The 24583-nt window shown below is 39.8% G+C and overlaps 1 protein-coding gene across 1 annotated transcript in view; it reads left to right on the top strand.

Moving 5' to 3' along the window:
* The window catches only part of LOC310931406 (arf-GAP with coiled-coil, ANK repeat and PH domain-containing protein 3-like), a 77423-nt gene that overhangs the window by 47738 nt on the left and 5102 nt on the right, over positions 1 to 24583 (top strand). Inside the window, exons 5-24 of the mRNA XM_083894543.1 lie at positions 3635 to 3693; positions 4001 to 4184; positions 5501 to 5545; positions 5642 to 5737; positions 6184 to 6258; positions 7697 to 7708; positions 11542 to 11654; positions 12561 to 12612; positions 12836 to 12936; positions 13376 to 13487; positions 14278 to 14486; positions 15844 to 15913; positions 16166 to 16260; positions 17014 to 17231; positions 17360 to 17449; positions 17606 to 17698; positions 18800 to 19026; positions 19261 to 19370; positions 20702 to 20812; positions 20943 to 21004. Coding sequence (XP_083750669.1) covers positions 3635 to 3693; positions 4001 to 4184; positions 5501 to 5545; positions 5642 to 5737; positions 6184 to 6258; positions 7697 to 7708; positions 11542 to 11654; positions 12561 to 12612; positions 12836 to 12936; positions 13376 to 13487; positions 14278 to 14486; positions 15844 to 15913; positions 16166 to 16260; positions 17014 to 17231; positions 17360 to 17449; positions 17606 to 17698; positions 18800 to 19026; positions 19261 to 19370; positions 20702 to 20812; positions 20943 to 21004 — 2134 coding nt within the window. The remainder of the gene's footprint in view (positions 1 to 3634; positions 3694 to 4000; positions 4185 to 5500; positions 5546 to 5641; positions 5738 to 6183; positions 6259 to 7696; positions 7709 to 11541; positions 11655 to 12560; positions 12613 to 12835; positions 12937 to 13375; positions 13488 to 14277; positions 14487 to 15843; positions 15914 to 16165; positions 16261 to 17013; positions 17232 to 17359; positions 17450 to 17605; positions 17699 to 18799; positions 19027 to 19260; positions 19371 to 20701; positions 20813 to 20942; positions 21005 to 24583) is intronic.

Below are 24583 nucleotides of genomic sequence, written 5' to 3'. Positions count from 1 at the left end.
TCAACCAGAGAAGTGTGGTAAAATGACTATAAAGGTATATTATTTGAAGGTATGGCAAAAATATTATCTTCAAGTAAAATACACATTTGCGTCTTGTATTAATATTTATTTAACCAAATTTAATCAAGAAACAACCACATACTCTCAGCTCTCTGAGACAAAGAAGGAGGGATTTGGATCCCTACACGACCGTTGAAAAGTTTGCGGTCACTTAGAAATTTCCTTATTTTTGAAAGGAAAAGCACTTTTTTCAATGAATATAACATTAAATGAATCAGAAATACACTCTCTACATTGTTAATGTGGCAAACGACTATTCTAGCTGCAAACGACTGTTTTTTTAATGTACATAGGTGTATAGAGGCTCACAATGTGTTTGCTAATCATGTTATAAGACTACTGGATGATTAGAAAACCCTTGAAAACCCTTGTGCAATGATGTTAGCACAGCTGAAAACAGTTATACTGGTTCTTTGACGAAAGGGCAAAATTATTATTTGGAATAAAATGCTTTATTTTCTATTCATTTTGCAACTCTTTTGATGAATAAAAGTGTGACTTTTGATGGAAAACACAAAACAAATTGTATAGGTGACCCCAAACTTTTGAACGGTAGTGTATTTATTTTATTTATTTTTTTCAAAGTGCGTGCTCGAGGTCCTGTTGCTGCCCTGAAGTCGCTCAGAGGACTTTTCTCATGAACCAAATTATAGCTCCCGGCAAAAAAAAACTATGTGTATCTGAGGTGCAATAATTGAATGTTTTGACTTTCTCATGTGTTTGGAGGGTCATCATATATTTAGAAAACTTCATGGTCTGCTGCCTCGTTACTTTTCAGCACATCACCGTCTCCGTGTTGTGATTGTGGTGACGGGCTGCAGTTTCATGCCAGTGGGTTGTAGTGTGTGTTTTCTCTGTCTTATCGGAGTTGGCCTCTTTACAAGCCGATGACTGCGGCGAGAGTAAGGAGTCAGACGAGGTCGGGCGACGGCGTTGATGTTGTTCTCCTTCTTTTTTCTGCTAAATGTGGCTTCTAGTAGCGCAAGCGGCTTCTTAACGCTGCTTTTCAGATCTTGCAGAATTACAAAACTACATCGTGCGGCAACTTTTATCATCAAACGGTGCATTTTTTCTTCTTCTTCTTCTTAAAGGAGCTAATTAAAATACAAAAATCCTTCCAGGCATCTTTAGGCAGTGCACTGCTTATTCATCTTTCCTCTCTTTGCAGTCGGGCTCGTTCGCTGTCTATCGCGATCGAGCATGAGACACGACTTGTGAAACCTGGCTCCAATGAAAGTAGGGTGTCAGCTTCCCACAAAGCAGCTCAGGAATGCCACAGGCTGCTCTAACCTCAGACGCAGGAAGTCCCCGTCACAGCTTTGCTGCCACCGCTCACTCACAAACATCATGTGGAGGTGCACTTGTTGACTCCAGATGGTTAAAGCAGAACTAGACCGGAAGTTCCTATTATCGCTATTTTTTTGGTGTGTATCTGCGTCATTACCTTGTTTATGAAGCCCTGACGGTTCGAAACAAACAGTTCAGCCATTGCTGAGAACGTTGTGTTTTATTGTAATCTCGGGGCTCAACAAGATCACTGAAAATCCCGTAATAGTAACATAAGCAGCGGTTCTCCTGAACAACCGATCGTCCTGCTCCGGGCGGTAGTCCGGGCACATCCGGTTGCGTACATTGAACCCAAAAAGAAGAATAACGTCCGTTGTGGAGGTGTTTCACGAGCAACAGTGTCTTCTGACTCTGGGTCTGACTCCGGTTTAAAGTCATAAAAGGGACTGCGGGGGGGAGTCGTGACGAAGCTATATTTAAACACTGTTAAAACAATGTTTTGATAATGAGGAGCAGTGCATCCACCGTTCCAGAGGGGGGCGCTGCGCTTCTGAGAACGGATGTGCTGGATAGTACTGGCCAATCACTCACAAGAAGTATTCTGGGGGTGAAAGTTCACTCTGAAATCTCGCAGCAGAAAAACACCGTCAGAAAAGAGGATTTCTATTGGCACGTTTACAGCAACTAGGAGGTTTTTGACGAAGTTAATATATGTAAGTAGACCTCCATAACTAACATTTATGTGCAACAGGACCACTCTATGTCACCTTTAACATCCGAGTGATGATGCCCAAACTAAGCTTACACTTGGGTGTTTTTGGCCTGGATCGATGACCTCCCGCTTCTCACTTGCACTTGACCGCACGTGCAGTCTTTTAACGCCAACAAAGGGAGTTCATTTATCTGACGAGACTTGTTTCTGGTGTTTTGGAGTGGTTCCGTTGTGCATTGATGACTTGGATGCCTGAGCTTCTTTTGCTCCTCCACTTTCACACATTCATTTGACGTTGTGAGTTTATGGAGCAGTAAAAAAAAAAAAAAAAGAGGCCTAAAAACCCCATGATCAAAACAAACACTGCTCTTTTGGAGGCGCTGGCAAGAACACAATAAAGCTGACCACTTCCATCTGAGCCACATTTTTTTTGTTTTCAAGTCTGGTTAAAATTAAAGCCATCTATATTTATTGTGTTTCTGCTGGTTACTGGCTCCCACTGTTCCGCTGCCTTTTCCTCCTACAGTTGCAACAATAGAGAAGTTCCTTTTTCATCATCGGTTTCTGTAATCCCTGAGTTAAAGCACTCGGATGACTCGTCGTATAGGGAACTGAAGTCTCCTAATCCACACACACACACACACAGTTCTTTATCCAATTATTCAGACAGGACGAGGGTTGGTTTGCGTCCTGCATTGGATGCAGATCCTGTAATGTCACATGGAAGCAAAAGCCCATCCTCTCTCTTTCTCCCGCTCCTCGTCTCCTGCCCGAGTGACCTATTTAGCAGCAGCAGCAGCAGTAGTGGCACAGCAGGGGAAATCAAAGACGATGTGTAACTTCCGAGTGTCATCAGACAGGAGGGAGGGTTCTTGGATGTAAAGCATCTAATTGAAGGCAGCAGCACGTTATCACATTAGAGCAGGTGTGTTTGAGTCAGAGTGGCGTTCATTGCAACAGGCCGGAAGAGCCGATGTGCATCATTTGAATGCATCATAAAGTTGGGTTGTGTCGCCCTCTGTTGCTGGAAACAACCAGTGAAGCAGCCTTTTTGTTGTCATAATTAACTAAATGGGTTGAAATTGACACAGTTTGAGTTAATAATATCAATGGGTTTCAATATTATACTGTACAATCATGTCGGTTGCTATGGGTTACTTAACAAGCTTCAAGTATTTTCCTTATATATGTTATAAATATATTGTTTGGGGGGTTTTTTTGCACACAAGAAACATCAAGCAGCAAATGGAACTAGCAGAGAATACACATATTGTTATTAATTAAGGTTAAAAAGGTTAATAATTGTGACTTTAATGGTGTTAAAATCACAATTCTAGATGAAAATGGAGTAGATGGAACACATAAAGAATGTTTTACATGAGTAATTAATAATAAAAAATAAAAAAAGAGCCAAAAAATACATATTTTAATGCTAAATTATTGATATGTTGGTATAACTTTCATTCAGCACTCTAGAAATATGAATATTTTGCTAGCGTCTTGTATAAAGTCAACTTAAATTTAAGTTTCAGAGTTCAGACGTGCTCATTTATTCTTTCTTTCTGTGTGTTTCAGATTCTGTTCGATCAAGCTCAGCGGTCTGTGAAGCAGCAGTTGCACAACTTTGTCAAAGAGTGAGTAAACCGACTTCACTCGTATGAAAAATTCAACGCAGGTAGAAAAAAAACAAAAACCACCACAACTTTAATAGCGCAGACGTCCCCTCGTTGCCTCTGAAAAACCCTTTTTTTTGTCTCTTGAAATATTAAACAGAGTGCAGCCTAGATATTTTGTCACAGACATGTGAACAATTTAACAAACAAAGTCGGTTACTTTAAACCTCACGTTGACTTTGTGGTGACCCCTGGTCCTGGTAAATATCCGTGTTCTGTCGATGTCATTATTTGAGCTTGTTAACGCTCGGTTGTCCGTGTCTGTCAGGGATGTTCGGAAGTTCAAGGAGACCAAGAAGCACTTCGACAGGGTGCGAGAGGATATGGAGATCGCTCAGGTGAAGAACGCTCAGGCGCCGAGGAACAAGCCTCACGAGGTGGAAGAAGCCACCAGCACGCTGAGCATCACCCGCAGGTGCTTCAGACACCTCGCTCTGGACTATGTGCTACAGGTCAGCTCTTCTGTTTCTAACATATTATTTTTTCCATGTTTGAGTGTAATTTACAGCAGAGCATCTTTTACAGCTGCTGTCAGTTGATGTAATCTTTATGCCCACATTTAACCTTTGGATTATAGCGCTATTTAACCCATATTTCAACAAAAGTAGCAGCTTTAGTAATCCAGGAGGAAAACACAGTGGGTTGAAAGCACAAACGTGTCACCTCAAATACATCCGAAATCCTTGTATGTCCCAAACATATTTGATACATTTTTTTAATAAATACAAATATTTTAGAAATCTTTCAAAAACCTGTCGAAAATTAAAATATTAATGTTAGTTATTTGACAAATAACAAATGGAATTCATCTTTTTAGACCCAAATTCTGTATTATATATTATATATATACATACATAAGTATGCATGCATGTATGCATATACTGTATGTATGTGTATATATATATACATACATGTATGTATATATATATGTGTATGTATATATATATATATATGTGTGTATATATATGTATATGTGTATACATATGTATGTATGTATATATATTTATATATACTGTATATATATGTATGTATGTATGTATATATTTATATATACTGTATATATATGTATGTATGTATGTATGTGTATATATATATGTATGTATATATGTATATACACATATAGATACAGTATGTATATGTATATACATACTGTATATATGTATACTGTATATGCCTCAAAATTTCACAGGTGATTTTAAAAGTTTCTCAGTGTTACATGATCATTTCTTTTCATCTTTTATTCACAAATGTTTATCCTTGTTGTTCTCCAAGGTCTTTGTGCCGCTGTGAGAAGTCTATATTTCACGCAGTAAACACTGATTAATATGCGACTTCGTAACATATCTGCGTTACAGTTTATTTATCCTACACAGTGCGTGAATTCACTAAAAATACGACTTCTATCCTGCAGCAACGTCTGTGTCCATTCTTTCTCCCCTTTGTGACACATTCTGTTAATAAGCTGCGTTATGTTGCCCACATGTCGTAACCTCCTTCCTCGAAAGTGCCCGTGGGAACAAAGTGACTGATTCAGGTTCATTGCTGTGAGAGGCCGGACCCTCTTTCCATTTCGACTGTATGTCTCAAGGCGAGAAAAGGTCACAAAGCTGCAGGAAGATGTGTTATATATGTATATGTGACCTCTTAAATGCAGCACAAAACAAATGAATAATGTTGTCACAGTTGATGTCAACAAGAGGAAGTTAAGTCTAATATTGTTCATTCTTTAAAACATTGTTAATAATAATAATCTGTATTTTCACCGTAGATTAACGTCCTGCAGGCGAGGAAGAAGTTTGAGATTCTGGATGCTGTAAGTCGCTTTCTTCTCCAATCTTTATAACACGTTCCATAAATGCAGCATAGTGGGAAAAAAAAAGGTCACATTTTGCTTCTGTCCTCCACTCAGATGCTGTCCTTCATGCACGCCCAGTACTCGCTGTTTCAGCAGGGCTACAACCTGCTGGACGAGATCGACCCGTACATGAAGAAACTGGCCGCTGAGGTGAGCGGCAGCGTCTTTAACCCTCGCTCGGCGTGAGCTGCGACGACCTCCCAGTCGCGTCGTTGTTATCGAGCGGTCTATTGACGAGGAGCCGGTTGCGTAATATTGGTCGATTTAATTTCACTGTAAAAGATCGAACGATTGCGACGCGTTGGGTCATTGGGTTTATGATTATTTTATTACAGTATGTGTGTATATGCTGTAGGACGTTGTTCATGAGCCAACTCGTTTGTCACAGCAGGTTTATTGAATCGATGCTTCGTCCTTCCACAACTAACTGACCCAAACATGTCATTCTGAGCCTTAGCCTGTGTTTGAATCATAGCAGCTCTGACTCTGAATCCTTTTTCTAATTATTTTTACTGCTAAAGGAATGAATTTAACTGAACTTTTCTTTTTCCTGTTCTTTGTTGTTGTTGTTTTGCTCCTGTTGAACTGACCTTCAGCTGGATCAGCTAGTGATCGATTCAGCCATGGAGAAGAGGGAAATGGAGCATAAACATGCCACTATTCAGCAGAGGGTGAGTAACTATTAAGTAAACAAGTAAAATAAAGTATACGTAAAATATGATATTCAGACATGGACAGTCCTGGCATTTCTAAGTAAGTAAATTATCTTTGTTTATATCACATTAATTCATGGTTTCAGATGTCTACACTACCGTTCAAAAGTAAAAAAAAATTTTGTGTTTTCCATTAAAAGTCACGCTTTTATTCATCAAAAGAGTTGCAAAATTAATAGAAAATATAGTCAAGATATTGACAAGATTAGAAATAATGATTTTTATTTAAAATAATAAGTTTTCCCTTTCGTCAAAGAAACTGTTTTCTTTCACAGAAGAAAGGGTTTTTCAAGGGGTTCTTGGTAACACTAATGGTTCCAGTAAGAACCATTTTGATCCAGAGAACCCTTGAAAACCCCTTTCCTGAATAAAGGGAGAACCAGCTCTATCAGTAGTTCCTTAGCCCTTTTTGAGGTAAGGTTCTTCCTCTCTGCAGCAACTGTGGTTGCAGTTTATAACGTCGTGCCCAGGACGTTAGATAGCGATAATGCTAAGCTAATCCACAACCGAAAACAGCTTAAATCAAGTGGGTCCAGCATATGCTATCATGATATAATTGACAACACTGTCATATTTCTTTCAGATCTTCATTGATTCATTGCCTTTTTTTTTTTTTTCAAAGAGGCCCTGGAATCATATCATGTATTACTTTTTAATGCGATCACATCCGTGCGTGTAGAGTACATCTCTCTGTGTGATACCTCCTTTCTTTAATAATTCAAACAGACCTCTTTATTTTCAGGGGGCTCCTCTGTGCCCCCCCCCCCCCCCCAGGATCAGGGCCCATCTGTCAGACACAGCTTCAGTGTAGTCGTGGACAGAGCCACGGGGAAGGGCTGGGTCATGTGTGGAGCCACTTATTGATCTGTTATTGCCAGAGCTGTTAGACTCTTCACCAAGAGACATGCAGTAGAACATTTCAAAAATAAGGTTGTTATGATAAGTGGACGATGTTTTTGTTTTTTAGGTTTAAAAGAAAGATTATTGTGTTATTCACTCTTAGAAATCAAAGTGCTAAGTAGAGCCATATAAGGTTCTTTGGCATGTCCTCATAGGAGAACCCTTTTTGGCTCCAGGTAGAACCTTTTTATAACCCTTTTGGAGGGTTCCACCAAGAACCCTTTTAAAACCCTTTATTCAGAAAAAAGGGTCCTTTGGATCAAAATGGTTCTTACTGGAACCATTAGTGTTACCAAGAGCCCTTGAAAAACCCTTTCTTCTGTGAAAGGGTTTTTCAGAAGCATATGGTTCCAGGTAGAACCTCAGCCCTTGTAGAAGAACCCTTTTGGAACCCTTATTTCTAAGAGCGTTCCCAAACAAAACCTTTGGTGTTTCTAACGCCTCTAATTCTCTGTTCCTCTGTCTTCATGTTCCCTCTGCTGCCGTCTCCTCTCAGACCCTGATGCAGGTGAGAAATCTTCCATTTATTATTTTCCCCATAATGTTCCCATGAATCACAGCTTTGGTTCAGCGTGTTGGCAGAGTGCAGCGTTAGTGCTGAACATTAGAAACCCTCTTTGAAGTTTTCCTTGGGCTTTAGTCTCGACTCTGTCATCCTGAATAATTCACAAAGAGAAATGAGTTGAACTTAATTGCGAAGAAATGTAGAGAAATTCCCCTTTTGCAATTGTCTTAAAATGTGCTATTTTACTTGATGTCGAATGGAAACGCTGTTTTCAGAGCAGTGTGACATTTAATTATGTTCTTCCTCCTTAAAGAGTCTTAAGATATTCTTTTTTTCTTTCCTTCCTCACTCACTACGTCAAGCTCGTGCACTAATGTACTAAGCCTTGTGTAAACTAACACGAGGACAAAGGGTTTTTAGCCGTTGGTCAGAACAAGAGAAAACACCACGGGGAGCAGAAAAGGGAGTTGAAGTGGTCCACCTGTGGACTCTCACGAGCGCACGGATCAGCGACACGCATCTGAAGGCAGAGCCATTTATTTTTAACCACATATTTAATGGAGAAGTCCTGTCGGATGCAGCGGATGTGATGATGCTGCTGCTGCTCCATATTTCTACATTTACATCAGTGGCTGCGGCTCTACATGCGTCTCCTGCGTCTATTTTTACCACCTAATACTGCGGAGAGATGTCATGAAATAATGATATTTAGTCACAACATACTGTATACACTGCCGTTCAAAAGTTTGGGGTCACTTATACAATTTTGTTTTTGTTTTCCATTAAAAGTCACACTTTTATTCATTAAAAGAGTTGCAAAATGAATAGGAAATATAGTGAAGACATTGACAAGATTAGAAATAATTAATTTCCATTCATCATAATAATTTTGCTTTGGTCAAAGAACCAGCAGAACTGTTTTCAGCTGTGCTAACATCATTGCACAAGGGTTTTCTAATCATCCAATAGTCTTCTAACACGATTAGCAAACACAATGTACCATTAGAACACGAGAGATAGTTGCTGGAAATGGGCCTCTATACACCTATGTACATATTCTATTAAAAACCAGACGTTTGCAGCTAGAATAGTCGTTTACCACATTAACAATGTATAGAGTGTATTTCTGATTCATTTAATGTTATATTCATTGAAAAAAAAAAGTGCTTTTCCTTCAAAAATGAGGACATTTTTAAGTGACCCCAAACTTTTGAACGGTAGTGTCTGCTGTAATAATACGGCTATGGCTATTTTTTACCACCACTTTGCCAGTTATTTTCTATATTATATTTGTCATGAATTATTTAGTCTTCTTTATCACAATCAGGATACTTGTGTTGTTACAGTTTCTCCATATCAGACTATGACCCAGTGCACATCTTTTTCAGTGTCATGTGTGCTTTATTAAAAAAAAAAACAAAGGCTTATTGTGACAACTGAAGGTAAGACGGATTCCCTTCATCGTCTTTTTGAAGTTGCAGTGCACGTTTCAGCTTTTGTTCGTGTAGACCATTGGTTCTCAAGGTGCGGCCCGGGGGCCAATGGCGGCCCACAGAAACATTTCTGGCGGCCCGCAATGAATTACAGTTGATAGTTTTAATCCAGGAGCTACTAGGCTTGTTAAATGGTAATTGGACATTACTGGATACAGACCAATAAGTGTGAACAAAAATACTGGGTATTTACCTGGTTTCTATATGGTGAATTTTAGTGTATTATTGTGTTATAAGCTGGTAATAAGCAGGTAGCTACAGCCCCCAATTACTAGCGATTTACCCAGTAAATATATGGTAACAGAAATGTGTTACTTGGTATTAACCTGTAATTAGAAGATAAGAACAATGGCCAAAATACTGGGTAATCACCCAGTAAATTATAAAGCTTTATTATATTAATGCTTAAATTACATTATATTAACGCTTATATTACTTAAACGCTAAAGTGTAGAACTGCAATCTGGTCATTAAAATGATTACAAATGGGATTTCTTTCTGTTTTTTTTCCTTTGGCGGCCCTCAGTCCAATGTTGGGTTCCTAAATTGGCCCTCAGGTATCAACACTTTGAGAACCCCTGGTGTAGATGTGCAGTCTTCAGTAGTAGCCCTTTTGGTTTGGTGACCATAGAAAGACTGTAACTCCCACCTTCTCCAGGGAGGGAGGTGCGTTTAGACTCTGAAGTGTCAGAGCAGCCTGTTTTGTCTTTGGCTTCAAAAGCAGCTACAGTAAAGTACGGCGCAGTTCTCCCTCACAGCGTCCTGTTATGGAGAGATTGGCAGCTGTATGGTAATTAGAGATAATCCAGAGGCTCACGGGGCAGCAGGCAGGTGGATGAAGTGGAAGGGCACACATGTCAGTGTTGGAATTACTCAGCGCGATGCAGCAGCAGCAGCAGCAGCAGCAGCAGCAGCAGCAGCAGCAGCAGCAGCACAGTGCGCTGTGAGAGAGTGAAGAAGAACCATGTTTCTACTCTGAGACACTTACCTTTTTTTTTTTTTTGGACCTAATAGTTTATTTTATTTTTGTTGCTGCTTTTCCATGTTGTTGGAACACACCAAGCGTCTGAAAATGAAGATCTTTTGCCGGTGGAACAGCGGTTTGGTGGGTTTTATTTGCATTACACAGGCAGTTTAATGCCGTTCTTGCTTGAGCGATAGAAGGTTGCGATCTCAGACTTTGACTGCAGGTTGTTTTATTTGTCTTATTTGTTTTTGGTTTTTTTTGTCTCAGCAAATGTGATTCTTAGTGGTGAATTTAATGTCCTTTATAAAGGGTGTAATAATGACCAAATTTCAAACCCAATTTATGATGAAAGATTTTTTAACTTTTTGTTTAATTATGGAATTTTGACAGGGTATTGCGTCTGCTGTCTTATTGCTTAGCCAAACTGTCCATCTAAAAATATATATAGTGTAAAATATGATTATGTTCTATCTTAACTTGTATTCAACTGCAAATAACCTGCAGTTCTAGTGTTTAAGTGTTTGACAGAAATGTGCTCTCACTCTGTGTGTGTGTGTGTGTGTGAACTTGGCCTTTATTCCCTTTGTTTGCACATTTAAACAACAGTAAGTCTTGCTGTTCTTCAGTCATGTCGTGAGTAGTGAATGTTCTCAGTGCTGCTGCGAGTGCACACATTCTTCTTATCGTGCAACCGAGCCAGAGTTTTTCTTTTCGTATATTCGGGGACACTTTGTGAACCCTAACCCTAACTTAAAAGGTTTTTCTACTGACATTTTTTCAGTCGTCTGTGGAGATAATGTTCCATATTCCTCTTACGTTACGGCAAAACATCAAAAACACTCATGTTTACGTGGTGATTTTCGGTGCTTCCTGTATCCATTAACGACCCTCTGTTGGGTTTCATTAAAATGCTCGGTGTCATGATGTAGCTGAAGGTCATGAAAAGGTCGGATGGTAATTTTCACGTGAAAATCACCCCCTCGGTTTTATGTAATAATTTGCGTCACACTCGCATCTGTTGGGTTATGAAATGCCCTCCGTGTGCCGCACAGGAAGAAGACGGCACGACTCCACTCCCGTCGCGCACATACGCTCGCACGTGGTGTGCGTTTCTACATGATCGCACGATTTCTGCCGATTTGTCAGGGTTCGTGGACTCCGTGTACATTAAAATGACTGCGATTCCAGGAACAGCAACACATGCGAACCTCTTCATGACGTAAAAAGGAAAAAGAGAGTGTGTGTGTGTTTCCTGTTTGACCGGTTGAAGGACAGAACAGCATCCTGACAGGGATCAGCTGTGGTGGTGACCGTAGGATTAATTTTCCGCTTCCTGTGTGTCTCTCTCTCTCTCTTCTTTTTTTCCTGTCTCTCAGGACTTTGCATATGACGACACTAAGGTGGAGTTCAACGTGGATGCTCCTAATGGTGTGGTGATGGAGGGTTACCTGTTCAAGAGGGCCAGCAATGCCTTTAAGACCTGGAACAGGTACATTTGTACGACGCCAACAAAGGGTTATGTGTTTTAAAAGCATGAATAACGTGCAGCATTGTTTTTGTTTTATACGTCGTTCATAATTCGTTTGTATTTCTGCACGTTTATGGTTCACGTTGGATTTAATCTGTATGTTTTTGTTTGTGTGTTTGTTTGTCATGCCATTATCTTGTTTATAATAGGTGATATGTAAGATTTTACCCATACTGTATGTTTAATTAAATGAGGGGGCTTGCTGCTGGCTGGAGTTCTTAAAATAGGAAGATAGATGGTGATTATTATTTTTCCATATATTTTTCTGTATAGTAAGAACACAGACATTCTACACATATTTCTGAATCCAGACTGACATAGATTTCAGTCTTTTTAACCTTTCTTTTACAATTTTTACCTACTATTGAAGTTATTTTAGGGGTGAAATTTTTATTTTTTGAGATTTTTAGTGATACATCTGTCACATTATTACTGATACATCTATTAAATTTTTTACATACGTCCTTTTTCCCCCAATCCAAATGTATTTCTATTGCACATTTGAGTTGACCAATGTGCTGCACATAGCATAAATACATAAAACAGGCAGAATATAAAGAGCAATAAAAGTATAAAATGCAACAACTGCCAACTCTTATCATGAGGGAATTCTAAATAGAATTTTAGTCGAGATTTAAATAAAGGAGTTTTAACCTCGATCTACGTTCCGCAAAAAGTGATTTCTATCAGTGCTCATACGAAAAAAGATTTTCCTTGTGACTCCAGAACTTTCAACTAAAAGTGCTGTAAACCGTAGCCTGTCCTCGTGTCGAGTGTCCACAGTGGCTCTACCTTTGCACACTGAACGTTTACACATCCAAAGGATAATCCATCTAACACATGTTTTATTTACCTCCCTCTCTTCAGACGCTGGTTCTCCATACAGAACAGTCAGCTGGTCTATCAGAAGAAGCTCAAGGCAAGTCCATTTATCTTCTACCTATCAGTTTTCCCCAGGGCTAAAGAGGTTAAGTGCAGCGTTAGTGCAGGGGAATGTGGCATGTTTTTCACTCACAGAGTCGAGAGCTTTCTGCTTTTATCCGTGGATTCAGTCAGAGGCTCAACATGTGTGTTTTTCACATTATTTTGACCCTTTTTTTTGTAGTTTAATACGTAATGAGAAGGTGATTTTGCGTCAGCAGGACTCTCTGACGGTGGTGGTGGAAGACCTCCGACTGTGCTCCGTTAAACCATGCGAGGACATTGAGAGGAGGTTCTGCTTTGAAGTCGTGTCCCCGTCCAAGTAAGACACACACTCGCACTGCCATAAAAATAGTCACATATTCACTCTACCTCGTACTGAAATCATCATTACATTTGATTAAAACATACTCTTTTATCACATCGAATATCTCAGTTTCTGAAAACAGCTCAACATTAGCATGGTATGATGCACTTTGACAGTTTTTATAATTAAAGTCAGCATCATCCTGAACAAGGATCCATTGAAACTATTTGCAAACCTCTTAAATAATAATTTTAATGAATTTTTGAAATTGAGGGAAATTATCCCATTTGCCCTGATGCACTTTGATAGTGAGCTGACTTTATTAAAAAAAATAAAAAGTAACTTGAAATGACTTGAACTTTTCTATACTAATAGGCATCACCCTCTTACTATATTATAATGTATATAAGGCAGTGCACTTTGATTTGAACCACTGTGATGGTTTGTCTTGCAGGAGTTGTATGCTTCAGGCTGAATCTGAGAAACTAAGACAAGCATGGATTCAGGCAGTTCAAGCGAGCATCGCTTCAGCCTACAGAGAGAGCCCGGATTCTTATTATATAGAGGTAAGATTCTTATTATATAGAGATAGAGGTAAGATTCTTATTATATAGAGATACGATTCTTATTATATAGAGGTAAGATTCTTATTATATAGAGATAGAGGTAAGATTCTTATTATATAGAGATATAGGTAAGATTCTTATTATATAGAGATATAGGTAAGATTCTTATTATATAGAGGTAAGATTCTTATTATATAGACATAGAGGTTAGATTCTTATTATATAGAGATAGAGGTAATATTCTTATTATATTGAGATAGAGGTAAGATTCTTATTATATAGAGGTAAGATTCTTATTATATAGAGGTAAGATTCTTATTATATAGAGATAGAGGTAAGATTCTTATTATATAGAGATAGGGGTAAGATTCGTATTATATAGCGGTAATGTTCTTATTATATAGACATAGTGGTAAGATTCTTATTATATAGAGGTAAGATTCTTATTATATAGAGGTAAGATTCTTGTTATATAGAAATAGAGGTAAGATTCTTATTATATAGAAATAGAGGTAAGATTTTTATTATATAGAAGTAGAGGTAAGATTCTTATTATATAGAGGTAAGATTCTTATTATATAGAGGTAAGATTCTTATTATATAGAGGTAAGGTTCTTATTATATAGAGGTAAGATTCTTATTATATAGAGGTAAGGTTCCTATTATATAAAGGTAAGATTCTTATTATATAGAGGTAAGAATCTTAATATATAGAGGTATGTCACAGTACTCGTTTTGATTTTGGCTTGGTTCTGAGGTTTATTGACCCTGTTTTTCTGTTGACATTCAGCACCTGGACAGAACTGCGTCCCCGTCGACCAGCAGCATCGACTCGGCCAGCGAGCCCCGGGACCGCAGTGCCCGGAGCGAGACCATCCTGCAGCGGATTCAGAGTCTGCCAGGCAACGAGCAGTGCTGTGACTGCGGCCAGGCCGACCCGCGCTGGGCCTCCATCAACCTGGGCATCCTGCTGTGTATCGAGTGCTCGGGCATCCACAGGTAGAAAAAGAAAATCTAACAGGCGCTTTAACGCTGTCAGTTGTTTTGTCGACTTTTATCACTCAGGGTGAGTGAGGACGTTATCCTCACTTCCTGGAGCACAGAGTACTGAAGGTCAAACATCTAACACTGTTAGATGAGAACAGCGTCCAGTGCTGTGAGGTTAATGGCTCTGATAACAGGAAGTGTTTTCCTTGTGCTGCTAAAGGGGCTCGGTGTGGTTCCAGCACACACTTCCGAAGGGACTATTGGATCAGTTTGGCTTTGATTTAGAGGTTTTATATACGGGAGGGGAAGTGAGAAGTTAAAGAGGGGAAAAAAAAAGTCCTTAGTTCACTTCACAGCGGGATCTCAGTGAACGTGACGTAACGCTGTTGAATGAAGTTTCCTGCTGCAGGTAATAACATTTCCTCCTCGTCCAGATCAATGCACTGCTCTCATACTGAGGTCACGTGTTACATCACAGTGCTGCTTCACTGACTTGACTTGGAACAATCCCCTCTTGATTTATGTGTGTGTGTGTGTGTGTGTGTGTGTTATTTTAAATTGCATTATCAGTGTTTATGTAATCACAGACCCTGCTGCGTGTATGAATATTCATGTTCCCTCTTTGGCTACGGTTTAACACAGTGAGAGCAGACTTGGCCTTAGTGTGGCGGGGTAAACGAAGGGGAGAAACACTATCAGCTTCTTTTTCTTTTTCTTCTTCTTCTTCTTCTTCTTCTTCTTCTGCTGTGTCTCTGTTGCCAGGATACCAGACAGCATCATTGCAGGAACTCAGTGATTTGCATGACATTAGGTGCGGCTTCTCTAATTTCTCCAAAAGGATAATTTTAGGTTCTTGCAGCTTTACAAACCTGTCAGCATCAAACACTAAAAAAGTCACCAAATAGAACCAAACTGAGTGGAACAGAAAGTGTATCTCTGTGTAGTTCTTTTGTTAGTTTTAAGTACGTTTTAAAATTCCTTGATTTCTGTCTCTCTTGTTGTTGTTTTTGTCCATCTGCTGTTACATGGACAACGTGATAAAATCTTTAAATCACTTGATATTGATCATTTTCATGATTACCCTTCAGCAAAAGTTAAAAAAAAACACTTCATTTTGGTTTTAAACAACTTTTTTGGCAGAAAATAACACACACCTTTGAATCTCTTCGCGTTCATATCGTCTCATAATTGAACTCTGCTGCTTACAAGTTATTTTTAATAGAGATTTGGGATAGATCACCTATGGCCACAGTTTATGACTCATTTGTAAAAACATCTCTTTTCTATAAAGTGGAATATAAAGCCCTCAAATCATCACCTCATGGAAACAGCATATATTTTTTTTTAACCTGAGACGTTTCTGTTGCAGGAGTCTCGGGGTTCACTGTTCAAAGGTTCGCTCACTCACACTGGACTCATGGGAACCAGAGTTACTGAAGGTAAAGTTTGCCTCTTTAGGTCCTTATTTAATTCATTTAATTAATACTATATGCGATAATCTCAGCTTTAGAAGTGCTGATAAGTGTTTTATTTTGTGTGTGTGTGTGTTTAAAACATAGTGAGAAGAGTTGTTTCCACGTGTTTTTACTCTTCTCTAACTTTATATTCTGTGAACAGACTTTGTATTTCTATTTAAAATCCAGCGTTGGTTTGGACCACATTAATGTCACGTCTCTTGTCTTTCCCTGTAGTTGATGTGTGAGCTTGGAAACAGTGTCATCAACCACATTTATGAAGGCTCGTACCAAGGACAAGGTGTGAAGAAACCTTTGCCCTCCAGTTCAAGGTAAATACACCATCTCATTCATTATTAGGGCCAAAGCTTCTGGCACGAAGTGCTAGGAACCTGTTGTTCCTGTTGAGTTGATAATTTTTTTCTCCGATGTTGAGCTCAATTTTGAGGGGTTTAATGGGAATAAAAACTCTACAAATTTGGCACGGAGGTTGGGTCGGAGAAAATGCGATAGTGGCATAGGGCAAGAACTCGTTTGTAGCCCCAGGGCTGTATAGCGCCCCCAGAACTCGGTTCATGGTCAGATAAAAGTCCTTGGATCGGGGCGAACGACACTTGTGAGTGTGTCGGTCTTACACCAAATTCTCTTAAGGAATTTTTGGGGAATTTTTGAGAATAAGTGGTCAAAATTGCGTCAAGTGCTAAATATTAGATTCTTTGTTTTGTGTCTAAGTCGGACATAGTTGTTCCGATTTGAACCAAACTTGGTACACTTGTTGCTCTCATGATTCCAAACAAATTTCTAATTTACTTCCATTAGCTCCGCCCACCCAGTAGTCGGCCATTTTGGAAAAACAAAAGTGGCTAGTCTATGCATTTGAACGAACTCGTCCTAGCATGTTTGAGCTAGCCCCGACAAACTTGGTACATTATGTTCTAGACAAGTTGATGATGAACATTTATGAAAGGATTTTCGCTACCTCAAAAGGCGAGGCCTCAAAGTCGATGTTAAAATTGTAGGAAAACGACTTCAAAATTCCACTATTCCCACTAAATCGATGTCACACATGGTTCGGTCGTCTGCAGGCAGGAAAAAGAGGCTTGGATTAAGGCAAAGTACGTGGAGAAGAAGTTCCTGAAGAAGCTCGGCTGCACAGAGATTCTCATCAACGGGGAGAGGAAGCCGGAGCGGCGGTGGAGTGTGAAGAAGTGTCGGAGACACAACAGCGCCACCACCGTACCCAAAACACGGCGGAGATACCGACAAGAGCTCGGCAGCACGTCCCCTTCTACACTCTCTGCAGGTAGTTTAACCCTTTAACACTCATTTTGTGTCCTCGAAGAGCAAACGCTTTCCCTCTCTTGTGTCAATGTACATTTTCTTTCCACCGTTCTACTTAACCTCTCGCTTTAAATTGTGTTCGTCTCACAGCTGCTGCTAAATTCAGACGAGAATCCCTGTTTTGCCCTGACGAGTTGGACACGCTCTTCTCCTACTTTGATACAGGATCTGGGCCTCGAAGTAAGCAACTCCTTCTGTTCACATTTAACAGTCTTGTCGTGCAGATTAAAGACAGGATGTGGATGAGAGGCTTGAATCTTATTTAGAGGAGGCAGCTAATGCGGGTAATACCAAGTATCTAATGTGTCCATGTTGTGGCATCTCCTGGTCCGGCAGGTCTGAGCAGTGACAGCGGGTTGGGAGGAAGCACAGACGGCAGCACGGACATCCTGGTGTTTGGCTCGGTGGTGGACAGCGTCACAGAGGAGGGTGAGTCCATATGGGGAAGGTTAAGCAGATGGACTGTTTGTAACACATAGGTAGGAGGTGTACAGGGTCCAGTCCAGTCCTGTGTACAACTCAAATATTCAGTAGATTTGAATTCTAGTACATGTTTATTGCCAATTATATCCAGTAACGTCCCTCTTAACCTTTAGTGCTCCCGCGCTAGCACACTTGGTAAATTACTGTGGAAATAAAACACAACTCCTTATATGGACATCCTGGGGTAGTGTGTTTATAGGTCACATCTTCAGGCTTTACAAAAAGCATGTATCCATCTTTGAATGTGTTATGATTCATTTTGTATCACATATTTAAAAAAAAATATGGAGTAGTAATAACTGGGCAGAAGTCAACTGTGACATATTTCCAAATTTCACAAATGCAATCCGTTTTTAAAGATTTTGATATAATTGGTTAAAATGAACAAAAAATAAATTGCCTATAGGTTATGCTGAAATAAAGGCTATAAGACACTTTATATTGCACATTCTTATAGCATCTGTATATCCGTTTTAATATAGTCAGGGGTAAAAAAGCAGCCTAAATGCTCTGTCTTCTAAGGGTTAAATTAAGTTTCACATGTTTTGTATTGGCATTTTTTCAGCAAATGTTGCGCTGATAGTATTGCAACCAGTTACTTTACACAGCGTGCACTGACAAATGTTAGTGTCACAAAATTAATTTTACATAAGACTAATCAACTTCTCGGCATACTACAACACTGAAGTTAAGAAAAATACGTTTTTCTTTCATTTTGGTCGAATTTTTATTTATAATTGTATTCAAAAATTGACCTCTTGTGCTGTGTGGTCTCCCCTCGGTCAAACAACAGCACTTATTTAACAGAAAATATGTTTTTGTTAAATTATGGTGAATGGTTATTTTATCATTAAGAAATTTAAAAAATATTTTCAGTATTGAGTTATTGAAACTTTTTTTTGTTTCAAACGTATATATGAAGCCAAGGAAAGGTGTACAATGTTATGTAAATGTAGTGAAATGACTTTGCTTGTAACGCATGTGTTATGTGTGATGTAGCTTATGCTGCTGTGTTATAAATAATCCGTCTCCTTTCCTCGTCCTCAGAGTGCGAAGTGTCTGACGACTCGAGCGGAGACGCCGAGCTGGAGGCGGAGCCGGAGACGTCCGACCCGGAAGACGTATGTAACCTTCGTCCCGGAGCGCTGCTCTACAAAGCCTCGAAGGCTCGCAACCTGCCCGTCATGGCCGAAGCTCTAGCTCACGGAGCCGATGTCAATTTGGTGAGCGACGAGGACGAAGGGAAGACGCCGCTCATACAGGCAGTGATCGGGGTGAGTGGCCATCACCAGTGTGCATAATGTTGCTAGAAGATGAATGAATGAATGAATGAAGGATTTCAACTTCAGCTCTTACTCGATCATTGACTGCACCAAAATAATGACCAATGAAAATATCCATGTTGACAAAAACTGTCAGCTGCAAATGAGTTGAATATCGCTTTAAAAATAGTCTTTACACTCTCAATACTCATTCATTAGTTTTCAACAAATAATCCTTTATTTCAGGGCTCACTGATCGCGTGCGAGTTCCTGCTCCAGAACGCCGCTGACGTCAACCAAAGAGACGCGAGGGGGAGGCGTCCCCTGCATCACGCCACGTATCTGGGACACACGGGGTGAGTCACGGGAGAGGAAAAAAATATGACTGTTTACTCCAGGCTGCATCATTAGGGTCATTTGTAACCACTTCACACACACACACAAACACACACACACACACACACACACCTTTTTGTTGATGGGATGAAGCAAAACAGGCTTCATACAAGAACCACTTGTCTGTTGTGACACCTGGAACTCCTCTGAGGCTCTTCCCGGGGTTTCTAACATTCCCCCCCCCCCTCTACAGGAGTTTTTGTTGAGTTTTACCCCTCACTCGATGTGAGGGTCTAAGGATAGACTTTCACAGACTGTGAAGCCCTTCGAGGCTAATTGTGTTTGTGTTGTTGGGCTGTGCTATAAATAAAATTGACTTGACTTAAGTGAGTGAATCAAAAGAATCTGTGGGGATTCACTGCTGTCTCAGAGAAAAGCAAAGACTGCCTGTGAATTTATGAAAATTGAAATTGTGAAATTCTCTATTAGTGTAGAAAATTCAATAAAATTAAAAATGAGAGATAAGAGACTCTAACGTTAAATTTAAAGCTGCTATAATTGTTATCTTGATGACAGCAGTGTGCAAAATATTTTCGATGACTGATAGAGCTGAAACATTTAATCGATTAATCGAGATTTCTGATAGTTTTAGCTTCTCAAATGGGAACATGTTCTTTGTTTCTTTGCTTCACATAAACAAAGAAATCGTTCAAACTGAATCATTTTGGTCTGTGGACAAAAACAAGACATTTCGAGAACATCGTCATTTCCAGGTTTGACAAACACCGATCAACGGTTTTAAAACGGTTTTATGGACCAAACGATTCATCGAGAAAAGAATCGACAGATGAATCGATTACAAAAATAATCCTCAGTTGTTAGGGGTGGGAGGAAAAAAATCGAATCACATAGGAATCGCGATTCTAATCATCCACGATTCTGAATCGATTCATAAACTTCAAAAAATCGATTTTTGAAAATAACATTTTGTGTTATTTGTGTACAGTTTATTTTTGTAACTTCTGGGAGAAAAAGGCAGCTAGCCTAAGCTTTTATTTATGCATGTTATTATTTTGTACAGGAAGTAAGTTTTTATTCGTTTTGAATGAATGTGAACTTTTGTCTTAAGTTTGCCTTCTTGTGATCACGTTATCTTATACAAACTGTATTGTTTTGATGCCGTAATTTGCCTTAACACACTATGCATTGTATCAGTTTTTAAATCGAGAATCGATTTTGAATCGAGAATCGTGACCCTAAGAATCGGAATCGAATCGTGATCCACCCAAAGATTCACATCCCTGTTAGCCGCAGCTCTAATGACTGATCTGATTTTGCTTTGTGTTTCCAGGCAGGTGTGTTTGTTCCTGAAAAGAGGAGCGACGCAGAACGACGGCGACGAGGACGGCCAGGATCCCCTGAGTATAGCGGTGCAGCAAGCCAATGCAGATATAGTCACGCTGTATGTTCACATAACCACGTCCTGTGGTTGTATTTTCTTTGAGAGATTTTTTGTTGTTTCCCTCCAGCTTTGATGTTTTTCTAACACTCTTACTGCTCTTATTTTTCTTTCCTTTCGTCCTTCTCTTTAGTTTGCGTTTGGCCAGGATGAACGAGGAGATGCGGGAGTCGGAGGGACCCTTCGGACAACCAGGTCAATACCCGATCAGCAGTCCCACTGAGCAGCAGTATAAGAAATGCATTCAGGAGTTTATCTGTCTCACTATAGCGGAGTGTTAGAAACGACCACAGTCGGGTTTAAAAAAACGCAGTGTTCCTCGAAAAGGGGACTTTTCACCACTACATTAACTCCTAACATCTCTACATCACACATATCCAGACTAGTTCTTCTCTCCAGCACTCGTCTTGTCATCTTAAGTCCAGAGTCCACCAGCAGCAGCAGCAGCAGTCAGCTCCTCCTCTTCCTCTCAGGATCACAAAAACAATCAGTGTTAACCTCCTTAAAAATGATGTCAGATTTGAGCTGACTGACTTTGCCAAAACAGGGCAGGGGTGTCCAGTCAGTCTTTTCACTGCCAGGAGAGAGGGAGACATTTATTTAGCCTTTCGTTTCAGGCTTTAGCGGTTTAACAGCGAGCTCTGAACCAAAGAACCTGCAGCAGCTCGTTCGCTTGAACCATTCTCGGTTTAATTTAAATCATTTGTTGTGACGTGGTGTGTGAAGTGGGAGGAGATGTTTTGGACGTCCCAGTTGTGGAAGCATCCGTTTTCTCACAGACGGTGTCATGTGACTCACGGTTGTAGCGTGGATGACGAGGAAAGTTAGTTTTGCAGAAGCGTGTATGAGAAAATGATTATAACAAAGTCTTATTTTGGAGAAATGTTATGTTCTCTCCTAGAACATAAAGCAAACAATTGTAAAATTAGTTCATAACAACAGCAACAACATTGTGCTTGTTCAAAACGGCTCCTCACTAGAGGATAAACGGTCAGATTTAGCCCTTCCAACAGTCGTGTGTGTCCTCTGATTATAGGCTGATTTGAACAGATTATCTGGCCAGATTATCCTGCAGTGTGAGGGTTAACACACACGATTTTAATGTTAGTGGATGTGTCAGAGTCTTCCCAATTCCCAAAAATCATAAGTTTTAAACCGCGATGGGGGCGTGAGCAGAACCCCGCAATAACCAAATTAGAATTTTTTTATTGCATACTTTTGTTTAGAACCGTAACTTGTAAACGCCAAGTTGATTAACTTCATCCACAGTTTTTTTTTTTTGCACTTCTCAGCGCAAAACATCGCGCACACAGCTAACAGCTATTAACTGACGTCCGCCTTCACGTCTGTTTATATTCTGAAGTCACGTTAAATCACGCACGAGTTTCTGTGAGATACCACGTCCCTGGAATCTCATCCCTGAAATGGTTTGATTAAACGGCGTGTAAAAGTGTGAGATCCTGCGTCTTGACTAACTGGATCGTCTAGCCTAGAAAATTGGTTAAGTCTATGCTCTCCCATACTGCACTGGGGGGCAGGTCGTAGTCTGACTGAAAACACAACGAAATACAAAAAAAAAAAAAACCTGGTCCTCAGCAGTTTGACAGGATAAACGCTTCTTGCCCCGCCCACTGCTGACTCAGGTCTGATAGTATTGCGTGACAGAGAGCATTTTCAGATGAAGGACACTGCATATAAATAATATCACAATGTTTCCTGTTTACGCAGACTAAAGCCCAATTTATACTTCTGCGTAAAGTGCTCTGCGTAGGTTACGCAGAGTCCTCTGCGTCGACGCAGAGCCTGTCGAAGAGCCTCTGCGTCGTCTCCGACTGCACGAAATATTTTTTAAGTGTCCGTCACTCCGTCAAGGGACAACGGAGACGGCAAGAGCTGCGATTGGTCCTCAGGACAGGCCGAGATAGCGCTGCTCTGTGACGAGCGTCCACAGAGGCGGAGCTGATCCCCGCCGATAACGCCGCTGCCAAACTATAAATACGTCATATCTTAACACACACAGCACATGTTTAGACTCTAAATGGACTCAAATTATCTTAAAACTGCGTTCCGTGACACAGATAAGTGAGAAACGGCCACTGTTTCAACAACAACAGTCTTTCTCTCTCTTTCTCTCTCGGACACCGTTGCTCACTGTAGTCAGAAGCACAACAACCTTGTGCAGCGACCCCTACTGATCGAGCGGGAAATTACAGCGCGTATCCGTCACCACGACGCAGAAGTATAAAGGCTCGAGGCGTCTCCGTGGTGACGCAGTCGGATAACACATTACGCAGTCGGAGAAGTATAATGTGGCCTTAAACAGAGGCAGAATAATAGCAACCAAAATGGACGCATCGCCGCTTTTAACAATCTGGTCAATTAAGGATGGACTCATAAAAATCGTGTGCCATTTCTAACAGTAACGATGAGGTGTGTTGAGATCAAAACCTGTGGTCATAACATAAACTTACCTTACCTTAACCAGAAAAGTATTTTATACCTGGGTAAAGATAGTTTTAATGGAAATACACAGAAAAAAACCACCAGAATCAGCCCTCCTACTGTTTAGGTATTACATATATTATGAAGTATTTTAAGGAACTTGTTATCAGTGGTGACAGAGCTCTTTATTTTACACTGCAAAGGCTGTGATAACTGTGACGAAGAGCGAGTAAAAGCGAACATATGCACTTTTTTTCTTACCCAGGGTTTCGTTTTTCTTCTTGGATAAATAACCTTTTTAACATTTTTATTTTTTTTCCCCTATATTTGAATGCTTCCCTTTGCCCAGAGCAATAGTGCAATTATAATTTTTTTTTTGTCTGGTACAGATAATCTGTATTTTTAATTTTTTTTTTTTTTGTATTCAATGCAGATGGTATTTTTTTAGGCTGGATCTATTTTGTTAGATTTGACTTTGCTGAGCACTCTCTCATACTCGAGCACCAGTATTATATTATTCTCATGATGAGACAGAGAGCCAGTACACTTTCTTTATACAGAACCATGTGGACTAATTGCAGTGTACAATTGCACAAACGTGTATTACTCTATATACAGTATGTTATGGTAATTCAATGTTTCATGATTTTTCGGGCCAATATTAGATATGTTTTTTGTTTATAGTGCATACTGTAGGTGGCTGTTGCTCAGGTTTCCCTAAGCCTTGTTGCTTTTGTTTACTTCTGTACCCAGTGTATGTGACTCTTTGATATTTAGTATTGTTGATTAATGTTAAAACTTGTATGATATTTACTGCTCAATCATGGCAACAGTGCAACAAAATGACATTCAATACAGAAATCATGAGACTCGACACTCATTTCCCGCTGTCTTCCATCGGCCGGTTTCACGTATGTGCAAAAAGCTCCATGACAATGAACGTGACGTTTTTATGGTCTTAAATGATTTATTTGACCCCCCCCCCCCCCCCCTCTTTGATAGCTCACTATAAATGACAGTAATCCAGAATGTGCTGGAGGCAACTGTTGGTTAAAGACCAGAGACAGGTTTTTCGAACAGTTTTTTTTAAACCTACCTTTAAGAGACTGTACATACGTTATTGTGGCAGGGAGAAGGAGCAGCTTCTAAATCTCACCGCACTTATTTAATAACTCAGTGAATCAGTTATTTCTAAATAAATACCCCTCTTTGGCAATTAGGAATGTTGTCAGTTATCGTTAGTCAGTTATTATATTACACACATGGTGCTTTTAACAATTATTAGTTTGTATCACAGGCTCGGAATAGGCAGCTTTTTCTGTGTTAGTTGTG

Source organism: Microchirus variegatus, assembly GCF_963457635.1.
Source record: "Microchirus variegatus genome assembly, chromosome: 9".
Taxonomy (NCBI): Eukaryota; Metazoa; Chordata; class Actinopteri; order Pleuronectiformes; family Soleidae; genus Microchirus; species Microchirus variegatus.
The sequence above is the reverse complement of the archived record's forward strand: the minus strand, read 5'-3'. Positions and strand labels throughout refer to the sequence as shown.